This window comes from Malus domestica, chromosome 12, assembly GCF_042453785.1.
Source record: "Malus domestica chromosome 12, GDT2T_hap1".
Classification (NCBI taxonomy): Eukaryota; Viridiplantae; Streptophyta; class Magnoliopsida; order Rosales; family Rosaceae; genus Malus; species Malus domestica.
This window is the reverse complement of record NC_091672.1, coordinates 26,575,990-26,587,813: the sequence shown is the minus strand read 5'-3', so window position 1 is coordinate 26,587,813 and position 11,824 is coordinate 26,575,990. Positions and strand designations below refer to the sequence as shown.

At 36.6% G+C, this 11,824-nt stretch overlaps 1 protein-coding gene and 1 long non-coding RNA gene across 4 annotated transcripts; both read right to left on the bottom strand.

The window, feature by feature from the left end:
- Positions 1–5,754: 5,754 nt before the first annotated feature.
- LOC103450797 (uncharacterized) lies at positions 5,755–6,664 on the bottom strand. Its single transcript, XR_011574073.1, has 2 exons — positions 6,434–6,664; positions 5,755–6,338 (listed from the first exon to the last, which is right to left on the bottom strand). It is a non-coding gene; the product is annotated as an uncharacterized lncRNA (long non-coding RNA).
- A 1,762-nt stretch (positions 6,665–8,426) lies between these two features.
- On the bottom strand, positions 8,427–11,763 carry LOC103450796 (probable serine/threonine-protein kinase PBL8). Of its 3 annotated transcripts, none has more exons than XM_008390186.4 (6): positions 11,426–11,749; positions 11,126–11,341; positions 10,530–11,000; positions 10,298–10,434; positions 10,071–10,194; positions 8,427–8,980 (listed from the first exon to the last, which is right to left on the bottom strand). In XM_008390186.4, the coding sequence occupies exons 2-6, from the start codon at positions 11,175–11,177 to the stop codon at positions 8,514–8,516; spliced, it is 1,251 nt and encodes a 416-aa protein (XP_008388408.1). In that variant the 5' UTR covers positions 11,178–11,341; positions 11,426–11,749; the 3' UTR covers positions 8,427–8,513. The 3 variants fall into 3 exon arrangements, with proteins under 3 accessions (XP_008388408.1, XP_008388409.1, XP_008388407.1); XM_008390187.4 differs by having other exon boundaries at positions 11,126–11,327; positions 11,426–11,589; XM_008390185.4 differs by having other exon boundaries at positions 11,126–11,763.
- Between the last annotated feature and the right edge of the window lie 61 nt (positions 11,764–11,824).

Below are 11,824 nucleotides of genomic sequence, written 5' to 3'. Positions count from 1 at the left end.
GGGTTGGATCAATTTCTCCTCTAAGATTAAAATAACATATGGTATACGTGTAAACACGATATATATGAATGTTTATGTAATATGTTGGCGTGAGTGGCCTAAATAGTAATTAAACATAACATTAACATAATCCAGTATAATTCAAAAGCTTCAGTACTTTAGGTTGAGTTGTTAGACCTAAATGGTTTAAACAAATAAAACGCTACTAACCTGGAGCAGCCATGCATGGATGAAAGCTTTTGGTTGCTTGAACCTCAAGGAAACTTCTACACGCTACTAACCTTTATGCTATCGACTTAATGGGGATCAGGTTTGTGACTTTCATGCGTATGTTAGGCGTGCAGGGACCCCTTGTATGTATAGTGATTAGTGACATAAGCTATAGAGTTCCGTCCATAAAAGAGCTCCACAACTCACCTCAAAAGCCTCCAACCTAATCCTCATGTCAAAACAGAGTTCTATACACTTTAGTCTTTGACAATTATAATCCAACACGACTTAGAAGACCTCTAGCATAAGTCTAATCCAATCCCTATCCTAGTCAAGTTTTATAGGAAAAATTTGATATAAGTTCAATTTTTTAGAGCCAAGAATAGTTAAGTTTATTAAAATAAGTCAAATCCTCTAAGTTTAGAAGTATTTAATTATCAATAATTATCTTTTTGGTGATAAGAAATATTATAAAAAATAAATTTCTTCCTAATTATCTCTTTAATTATTTCTTCTTTTTTTTGTTATTTCTTGTTCTTCTTCTTGCTCTAAACACTATTTATAGATTTTTTTTTTATAATCAACCTATATCACAGGTAAATTTTATTTATCTACTTATATGACATATTTTTTATTTATTTTTTTATAATCAACCTAATTAATATGTCTTATTTGTAGGTATATTATGTCTTTGTACCTTGTAGGTATATTAATTTTTTGTTAGAAGATATTAAGTAGATTTATTGGAGCTAGGAGATGCATGAAATTAGAAGATTTTAATTTATTTTTAATATTTTAAAAAATATAAAAAATTTCAACAATTTAAAATATAAAATAAGTATAAAAGAAATAAAAGTGGAGAAAATATAATACTAAACCTAATAATCAAACCCTAAAGTGAACACATGCGTAGTAAGATTTCAACATGAGTTAGATCATCGGATTCTTCAAATACGGCAACAGGTTAAAGCAAGCAAGAGTGGCATCCGTACGGACAACGATGAACGACGTTTCACAATTTTATAGTGGATAATACGTATTATTATTAAACTAATAACTGTTCTTTGGTCGAAATAAAATAAAATATTTCGAGAAAGCGCAGCCTTTTTACTATTTGACGGAGGTGACTGGTGAGAGTAATCGGAGTAATGCCCCATTAAGTAAATTCCACCATTATCCAGCCAACTGGATAAAGTTAGAAGAGCTGCAGCTTTCAGGATTATAAAAATAGCCGCACCTGATCAATTTAAAAAGAAAATTATAAGAATTAATTACTGACGGAGACATGCACCACATCGTGTTTAATTTTATGAATCCATAACTCTAATCCGGTATTAAATTTGTGTTATTTTATCATTTTAGTTGTTCTTTCCCACTTTGAAATAAAACAAATGAAAACTGACACATGAAAGCAAAAACAAGGAAAGAATAGATCAGCAAAAGCCCAAAGAGCCAAAAAAGGAGCCAAATAAAAAATAAAATAGGAACACAGCGAAAACGGACAGATTCCCAAGATCTAAACTAGAGAAAACAAACCAAAGGAAAAGCAAAAACAAAAGAAAGAACGAGACATCAAAGGCGAATTACTCTAGAGGGAACACACCGCTCTAATATCATTTAACAAATTAAAGAACAGAAAGAAGAAAAACTAATTACAAACTCTGATTTTTGTTACATATATAAGACATGAAATAAAGAAGAATGCTACAAATGTACTAAGATAATTACGTACATAATAGAGGACAACATCTTGTTAGAATTTTACAAAGGTGTATTTATAACGGTCTAAATATGAAACAAATGGAAAAACAGTTTAAAAAAAAAGGAAAATAACCCTAAACCCCAGTAGATTATAGAAAAAGCAGTCTTTATCTTGCTAAAAAAACCATAATAGATAAAATTCCAAAAATACCTTAACATAAAAATAAATTCAATTACTAACTTGCTACTTTTTTAAACAGTTACCTTTAACCAGCCACCTGATGAAATTATAAGAATAGCCGCCGCTTTCAGGTTTCACAACTGATCGAGACATGCATCACATCGTGTTAATTTGTGCACCCAAATTAGGTTAAGTATATTAGTCTAATCCCGAATTAATTTGTGTTGTTTTACTATTGTTTTAAGGGAACTTTAACGAAAAGCTCCTGGTACTGTTCATTTTAACGAAAAATCACATTTTTACACTAAAAAATCAATCCTGGTACTATTCACTTTACCCTTTATTTTGTCCTTATCATTAAAACTCAAAGTTTTCAAGCCTTTTTCATTAGTTTTCCTTTATTTTAATTCTTCAATTTTAGTTAACTTTTCCCACTTTGGTGGTGATGTTGATTGGAGAGCGGGAAGAGTAAACTAGTGACAACATTAGTGAGAAGCGTGCAACTGCTAATTTGACTTCCTTCTCCATAACCATGCTGCATTTAGATTATTCCAGTAATTAGTTAAGCATATTACCCTTCTTCATTAATTTGGATTAACAAATCCTTTTATGGGAAATCAAACGAGAGAATGTCTTAATGTTGTGTTGATTCTAAAAACTATCAAGCCTACATGGCGCGCATGCCGAGTAATTAATAAGCTAACTACGTCATTCGGTTATGTGCGGGATGTGCCAACTCGACGACCGAGCTCAGCCGGGAAGTAAAATTTGTTGATGTTGCATTGAGCACATGATTGACTTCTTGATCTTGCGACTGCGGCCGAGGAAGGAACACGTCTCAGCCTTTGCGTTCTAGAGCTTGAAGAAAGGCTGCTAGCCTTGCGAGGATCGTCGATACTGGGTTCGGTCACGGTGATTATATTCGTGAGAGTATAAGCAGGCCGAACTGGCACCAAACTATACGGATACAAGTACTCAAAAGAGATGTATGTCTTGATAGTAAATGTCGTTCGGCCATCAAAATGTTGAACTCTAAAACTTACTTGTGAATATCCAATCATAAACAACTTGGCTTTCAATATGCCGAGCCCAATAATCTATAACACCTCACTTCGCCGAGAATGCTAATGAGATGACCTCTGCCAACAAGAACTCGAAAATCCTTCTTGGCCGAGACTTGGATAAATGCATGGAATATAGTCTGCCATACTCTAAGTCCATTCATGATAGTCATGCTATCTATCCACGAGATTGCAGCAATATTAATTCACACGACATCATATCAAATCACCACAACTTTATCACCTAGCTGTGCTTTAGATAATTCAATATATTATTAAGAGATAATTATTATGATAAAAAATCACAATATTATCCCTTAACAATAACTAAAATTATCCTGACTCAATCACCTAACGGCTTAGAACTTCATTCACTCAACAACATCGATTGTTCGGGCCGATTGTGTAATTTTGGGTCCAAACATGTTAAATCAGATATACACACCTTCACTAATTAATTGATAACACACCTAATATAATTAAGTTTTATTATCCCTAATGAGAATATATATTGGTACTTAAAGATGAAATGAGTGGTGACAATTAAACTGGTGGCAGCAATCTGCTTTTGTTGTCTCATCTCTACATGCTAATTGCTTTTGAAAGGAACCTTACGATAGTAGTATACTGTGACTAGGGATCGGATAGACAAAAGGAATCTATATTACAGATAGAGGTTTTGTCAATATATTTTACGTTCTTCACTTTAAATTGAGTATTTTACAATCTTTTTACATTTACTGAAGTAATTTAAAACACTAAACAATGAGTGCTAAAATCACTAGCTTAAATATATAATTGAGGTCATTCTCTGGATCGATCTGATTCGAACATGCAAGGCACGATGAGCTCGGTACCCTAATTAATTAGGGAGATGACCTAACAAAAAAGTCAGCTAATTAAAATTTGCAAAAGCACTCCTCGCTTACTATATATTATCAATATGGTCTTTGTCTTCCCATTATAATTCATTAATCATCTTTTAAGATGTAAAGCATCAACAACGTCCATTAGCTCCAAAGATAAGTATTGCGGTTTGTTTTTTGAGGAAATAAAAGGTACAATATGTTGTTTTTTTTTTCTGTGTTCAGACTATAAACTAATGGGGCAATACCACCTACTCTAACTTTATAAGAGGACTTTTAACTTAGGAAGAGAATACAATTATATATATATATATATATATATTTAAGTGTTAATTGAGATTTATTTATATATTATATAATAAATTTAATTAAAATTAAAAGCTGCCTAAACTCCGCCCACATGACTAAACATTAGGTCTCTACTTGCCGCCCGCCAATCACCTTTTAGAACCTTGAATGAGGCTACAATAGCCTTTATGATAGTAATTTGGTAAATTTTTCATTAGTATTATCATGTAAGAATCGATCTTCATGCATGGCTATATTTTATGAGAAACTTGAAAGGGTTCGTCTTATGTTATTGGGACTAACTATTTGCACATATATGAGTCCAAGTTTTATCAAAAGTGGTTTTTTTTGAAAATTTATTTTACCGAGGCTCGTAACAGCAATAATCTACCCCTCCATTTGATTTCCTTGAAGTTTGTCTTCAAGATATGTATTTTATTTTCTTTTTTCGTTATTCTTTTGTTCTTTGAAGTTTGAAATGACGAGTTATGGGCCCAAAACAGGCACTAGAGTCCAAACATACAAAACATTCATTCCTGCTACCAGATTTGCGCCTTTATTTTTTCAATCTATTCCACTCATTAATCTACATCAAAGTGCTAGGTGCTTCGATGAGCCATACGTACTTTTAAGTTTATTTACCAAACTTAATCACAAAAGTGTTTTTTAATTGTTATAAAACTATTTTAGCTCTCCAAGAAACAATCTTAAACATTACATAAAAGCATTTTCAAAAAATTAAAAGGACTTGTAACATTCTGAAAAAGTTTGAAATGTAATTGTCTACTTTGTTAGTAGTTTCATGATGGGTAGCACTTTCTTTTAAGAATACATCTGGTTCCGTCTTTCTTTCATTAGTTAACCCACTTTTTTCTAAAGGGAGTTGTAGAATTTTAGTATTACACTATTTGGAATGGATCTCTCATATTGAGAGATTCTTTGCAATGACATTCAATCATAGAATCCATACACAGCTGCATGAATGACGAGAATTTGTCTTTCAACCGGAAGTGGTGCATATATACGTTGTTTTTGTAAGCCTTACACCTCTGTTGCATATATGCCTGAGTCTCTTCAAAACACTGTTAAGTGCTACTCATTTCTATGAAAATATAAATGTACCTCTAACAAAGCGAGCTTCAAACAAAATTAGAACGATTATGAGCATAATTAATTCCTACCAACACACTCAACAACTTGTTGGTTTTAAGATTTCTAAACATCGAATAATAATCTTTACCCTCTGAAGCCTCAGACAGTGCAAGGACGTCATCATTTGTATTTTAGCCATCGGCTCAAAACCCTAATTTCAAATCTGTGTAGTGATGTTTCCCTTCCTCCAGTCAAGCGCCGTACTTGCGGAACTCAAGTAACTGGCCGGACGGCGAAAAGATCTAATAGGCTAGACGTAAAAGATATAGGAAAAAAACAGAGTGCACTTCTCAAATTTCGAATTTGTTATATGTTATTACCTTCGCTCACTCTAATCGGAAAATTTACCTATAATGTGTTATTGTTGCACTATAAGTCAATCACACATAATTACACATCCTAACTTTCTCATATGACAATACCTGATTGGCTTGTGAGAGGCAACTAGTGTGACTCAAATATGGGCTTGCTAAGATCTAATACACAAGTATATACCAGAAGATGTATATATTTTCAAGGAGAAAGAGAGACCTAAATATATAGCTAGCTTAGCTATAATATATATATATATATATATATAGCATCAAGCAGGAGTTGTGCAATTGGTGCAGTTGCAAGTCTTGGGGACAAAACCGCAAACTCCAAAGGGTTTGTTGGGGAGTTGGCAGTTGATGCCGAAGCAGCAAGGCATGGAGATGCAGGTGATGGCTGAGCAGCACTTGCACTGCAAGCATAGCTGATACGGCGCTAGCCGCCGCCTTTGTGTATCGTGATGAGTTTTAGTCACGCCATCGATCAATAGCTTATACTCCGTCGAACAGGCGGGATGAAATGTTTCCGTTGTTGTTGATTGGTTTAGGTTTGGCTCGTACGTCTCTACTGCATGATAAAAAGAGTAATTATATATGCGATTATATATAAATTAAGCTTAAGTATTTGTTGCTGAAATTCAAATATATAATTAGTTAACTTACCAGTTGCTGATGCAGGGTTAACGGTTAATAGCAGCCCCATGATGAAGATTAAGAAAACCACCAACTTTATGGTGTTACTGTTTGTGGCGTCGTCCATGTCGGGTAGCTAGCCAAGCATACACACCAGAGAGAGAGAGATGATTGGAGAATGAAACTTTGTGTGGTGGGAAGGAGTGGAGGAAGAGATTTGTTAAAAGGGAAGTGGGACAATGAGAGTGGATATATTTTTTTTAATTTTCTTTGGTTCTTAGACTTTTCCTATGTATATATAGTCGAAGTTTTAAGAAAATGGTCGACAGTGATGGAATCTGGGGTTAATTGGGTGTATATGTTAATCGTGGTGAAGATTTGACTTAATTTTTTGTCGGTTGGCAACAAAGATAAGTTTTTCTTAAAGAAGAAATTTAAGGTTACTGTTACTTAAATTTTAAAGAACACATATGAAACAAGTAAACATAAAGATAGGAAGATATAAAATAAGGAAACTAGAGGTCTAGTTTCCTTCTTGTTGAGCAATGTTCTTGCTTCTCTTGTATACAAATTTGAATTCCTTTTTTTGTTGAGAAATTTATGTGTAGTTAAAATACAACCATGTGACTTACTATTCTATTTAATTTATAACCCATGAATTTATTTTATTTGTTAATATACGTACACTAGAAGTAAGATATATCAACATTGTCATTCATTCTAATTATAACAAGTAAAATAATACATTACACATGGACGGAGCTATTATAGGCTCATTGGGGACAGATGCCCCACTCAAAATTTTTTGTAGGAAAAAAAATCTACATGTAGTACTACATGGCTAAGTAATACAACCCACTTAAATGAAATAACATAATCTTGTTAATATTGACAACACCCTGCAACAACAACAAAGCCTTTTCCCACTAAGTGGGGTCGGCTATATGAATCTTAGAACGTCATTGCGCTCGGTTCTGAGTCATGTCCTCCGTTAGATCCAAGTACTCTAATCTTTCCTTCAATTTCGGCTGCTCCTAGGTCTTCCTCTACCCGTTCGGCCTTGAATCTCTGTCATGTAGTCGCATCTTCTAACCGAAGCGTCAGTAGGCCTTCTTTGCACATGTCCAAACCACTGTAACCGATTTTCTCTTATCTTTCCTTCAATTTCGGCTGCTCCTACTTTACCTCGAATATCCTCATTCCTAATCTTATCTTTTCTCATATATCCACACATCCAACGAAGCATCCTCATCTCCGTTACACCCATTTTATGTATGTGTTGATGCTTCACCGTCCAAAATTCTGTGCCATACAACATCGCCGACCTTATTGCCGTCCTATAAAATTTTCCCTTGAGCTTCAATGACATACGGCGGTTACACAACAGGCTGAATGCACTCCTCTAGTTCATCCATCCAGCTTGTATTCTATGCTTGAGGTCTCCACCTAATTCTCCGTTCTTTTGCAAGATAGATCATAGGTAGCGAAAGCGATCACTCTTTGTACTTCCTGATCTTCGATCCTCACCCCTAACTCATTGTGGCCGATCAAGATTAATGATTAATGATTACACATACACAGATCCGAAAGAAATTATAGAATTATGAAATCAGATGGGAGATCAAAATGAAATGATAAAATGGTTACAAACAGAGGTGGTATTTGATGATACTGATGGGTTGTCTTCGTTAGTCGAGATTCGAGACTAACGAGTAGTACAAATATTTAACCATATTTGTTAATGTTAATGTTACTTTATGGTTTGGAGTTGCCCTATTCAACATAATTTAAATTTTAATTGTTAATTTTAATGGTAGTTTATAGTTTGGAGATGCCCTATTCAACATAATTTCTGGCTTCCTCCCCGACTTGTATTCCTAATACTCATAAAAAATTCCCTCCTCATTAATTATATATAATAGTTTAGATCAGCTCTTGATTTACTATCATTGTTTATGTGAAAACACGTACCAACGTCCCTCCTCCCTTCGATGTGAGATTCATGCTCAACAACGATACTATATATAACAAGCAAATTCTGTCATTGCAAAAAAGGTTGGGGGGATAATTCATACAAAGTACAAACAAGTATACAATACAGATGACATTTTCATCTAACTCTGCACGCTGCAGGACCTCCTGGCGATAAATTTGGGTTGGGAGATCGACAAACAACACCCGGACCTACGTTGTTAGAAAACCTGTGACGCGTTCGGTACTCAGGGATTCTGGTCATGGCAAATGGACCGCCAGTTGAGTCACTTGCTTCGTTGCAACTTTGTAGAGGTTCCAAAGTTTCAACTACATCACTCATTAAGGGCCTTGCTTTGGGGTTTTGGCTGAGACAGTAGTATGCCAAGCTGCAGGCCTTCTGTGCTGCTCTGACCGAGTACTGATTCTCCAACCTAGGGTCGATTATTTGTAGCAACTTTCTCTTGTCGTTCAGTTTTGGCCGCGCCCAATCTACCAGGTTCTGCTCCTTGCTTGGTCTCGTCTTGTCAACAGATCTTCTTCCTGTCAAAAGCTCAAGAAGAACGACTCCAAAGCTGTATACGTCACTCCTGGCAGTCAGGTGGCCTGCTCATTTCACATGAAGTTGATTCAGAAAATTATCACATTAGAATGCACAAAACATACAAATTAATACCCTTACATTATGTGAGCAAGAAAACTAAACACATGGGCAACCAATGTCAGCATTTCTTCATCAGCTCATATATACAATTTTGAAGTGGAAAAGGGACCACAGGAAATACTTTGAATCAGCAAGTTACAGAGAATAAATAACAGGGTAAGCGGACGTAACAACACTCTCGAGTCAAATCAACAGGTTCGTCATCACTTCAATAATAAAATGTATATGAATTGGGTACTCATAGTGAGAGCTCTAATCTTAGATCAACCCGGTCAGAATTGATTACTGATGCGTATTTGCACCTTAAGGTTTGGGATTCCTATCTAAACAAAAAAATGACTATTTCTGCAGCTCATGCATTGTTATCTTTTTAATGAAATTTTAGCAGTTATGAAAAGATTTGAACAGAAAGTGCATTGAAGCTGACAAGAATCCATGAATTTAAGTACAGCTCTAAGCATTTATGAAAAGACCTGGCCAGAAACTGCAATAGAGCTGCTAAGAATGTATGAAATCAATTTTCAGTTGCTATATAGAAGCCAAGATTTTATGAAAAGATCTAAACAGAAAGTGCAGTGAAGCCAAGCATTCAGTACTACGTAAAATCGGGGTTTATCACAACCTCTTACGTTTATCACAAGAAAAGATAATCTCTAGATCTCCCCTTCCAAGAACCTGCTTTGGAAGTGTCTACCCAGGTGCAGCCTACCCCTTTAAAAACCAATGAATCTAAATTCTGACTCTTTCTTTCACTAGTGAAAGGACGAAAGTCGAAAGACAACTACTTCCATAGCAAGCACAGTATTTCTGACATGGTATTACCACTGGTGATACCCAACATCCCAAGTAGGCAGTTTTTCTGAAGCAATCAGAATTCGGAGTTACTTGACCTAAATGTTGTTCATCTTTACCCGAGAAAAATCAAGACACTTTCCCACCCAACTAATTCAATCAAAACCATCCATATTCATCATGTTCCAACTAGTACATTAGCTAATTCAAGCATTTCGAACATGTAAGAACACGCCATACCAGTCATTACATACTCCGGTGCTGCATATCCATAGGTACCCATAACGCGAGTAGATACATGAGTCTCATCCCCTTGAGGTCCAGCTTTAGCAAGCCCGAAATCCGAAAGCTTGGTAGCATAATCCTGCAACATGCAATCAGTGAGACTAATTCGAGCTTGCATGCAATCATTAACACTTAATTTTCTTGTGCATACGGAATCTTAAAACTCAAGAAACGCAACTTACAGAATCCAGCAAGATATTCGAAGTCTTGAAATCTCGATAAATCACAGGCCTTTCGGCATTGTGAAGAAAAGCAAGCCCCTTGGCAGCTCCCAGAGCAATCATCATCCTCGTCCCCCACGACAATGGGACAGTTGCCTCTAAAAATGTTCACAAAACCCCTAATTAGCCACACCAAATCACCAAAACCCAACACACAAAACCCGAAAAATCGAAAGATGAAGAGCTCAATTACTCCGGAAAAGATGATTCTCGAGGCTCCCTCGGAACATGAACTCGTAAACCAGCAATCTGTGATCGTCCTCGCAGCAGTATCCAATCAATTTCACAAGATTGGGGTGACGGAGCTGGCCAAGGAAGTTGACCTCCGTCAGCCACTCGCGGTGGCCCTGGTAGCCCTCCTTGTTGAGGACCTTGACGGCAACGGGCAGAGATTTCAACCCGACCCGAACGTTCTCGTCAATGTAGCCCTTGTACACCGTCCCGAAGCCGCCTTCCCCCAAAATGTAGTCGGAACGGAAGCTCTTAGTGATGGTCTCGAGCTCGAAGAGCGTGAAGGCGATGACGTGCGTGTACAGCACCGCATTCTTCCGCGCGTCCTCGAAGTTGCGTGGCGTCGAAGGATCGATCAGATCTGAAATCGAACGGCTTTGATTCTGCTTCCTCTCGCCGCCACCGTTCTTCACCAGAGTGCTTAGCTGCTGAACTGCTCAGTAAAAAAAAGCCATAAGTCAAACCCCATAAGCCAAAAGCTGAAAAATCATAAAATCCCAATATTTAAGCAGAAAGATCTGGACTTTTGAAGTTATCTGGAGCTAGCAAAGCACCAACCTTGAGCATTGGTCACCACAGCTGATTCCTCCCTCGTGCCGCAGTTCCCCATCTTGACTTAATTTGACCGTTACAAGTAGCAGAAAAAGCACTTCCAGCAGAAGCAGTCAGTAAAAGCAGAAGTTGTTGTGCTGCTCCGACTCTGCTGGTGGTGCAGAGTCTCATTCTTCAACGGCTTTCGCTTTTCTCCTCCTCCCCTCACCTGCTTATTACTTACTAATTAACTACTGTAATTAGTAAGTAATCACTATTTTTTAACCGACAAAAAAGCAAATTATGGGGTTTTAATCAGAAAATTACAGGGCAAAAAGGGTAAAGAAAATCTGGGTTCCTTCTGCAAGTCGCAGTGGCGGTTGAAGGTGCAAGCTTTAAAATCTGGGTTCTCCTTACGCTCTGTGACGGGAGCAGCTTTGATGGTGATGGACCTGTGGCTGTGGATCTCTCTCTCTCTCTCTCTCTCTCTCCCTCCGCTGTTTTAACAGTTTGTGGGGACCACTGTTGGTTTTTATTGCTTTCTTTCCAATTATGTCTAGCAGACAGATTCCGTTTTGTTGCCAATTGGGGCAAAAGCTCGAAAGGCCCAAGTTGAAGAACCGAAGGGCTACAAGAGAAGCCTTGTCCAATAATTATGTCCCCCAGGTTGTGAGGAATTAATTCTCGTTATATCTTCGTGATAATCAGTATCGTTCTTTTTTTTTT

Excerpts from the sequence above, each read along its gene's own strand:
- LOC103450796 (XM_008390185.4), bottom strand. The coding sequence starts at position 11,177 with ATGGGGAACTGCGGCACGAGGGAGGAATCAGCTGTGGTGACCAATGCT. Across the intron at positions 10,195-10,297 it reads CGAATATCTTGCTGGATTCT|GATTATGCTACCAAGCTTTC; the intron begins GTAAGTTGCGTT and ends TGCATGTTGCAG. Across the intron at positions 8,981-10,070 it reads ACCGGAGTATGTAATGACTG|GCCACCTGACTGCCAGGAGT; the intron begins GTATGGCGTGTT and ends TGAAATGAGCAG.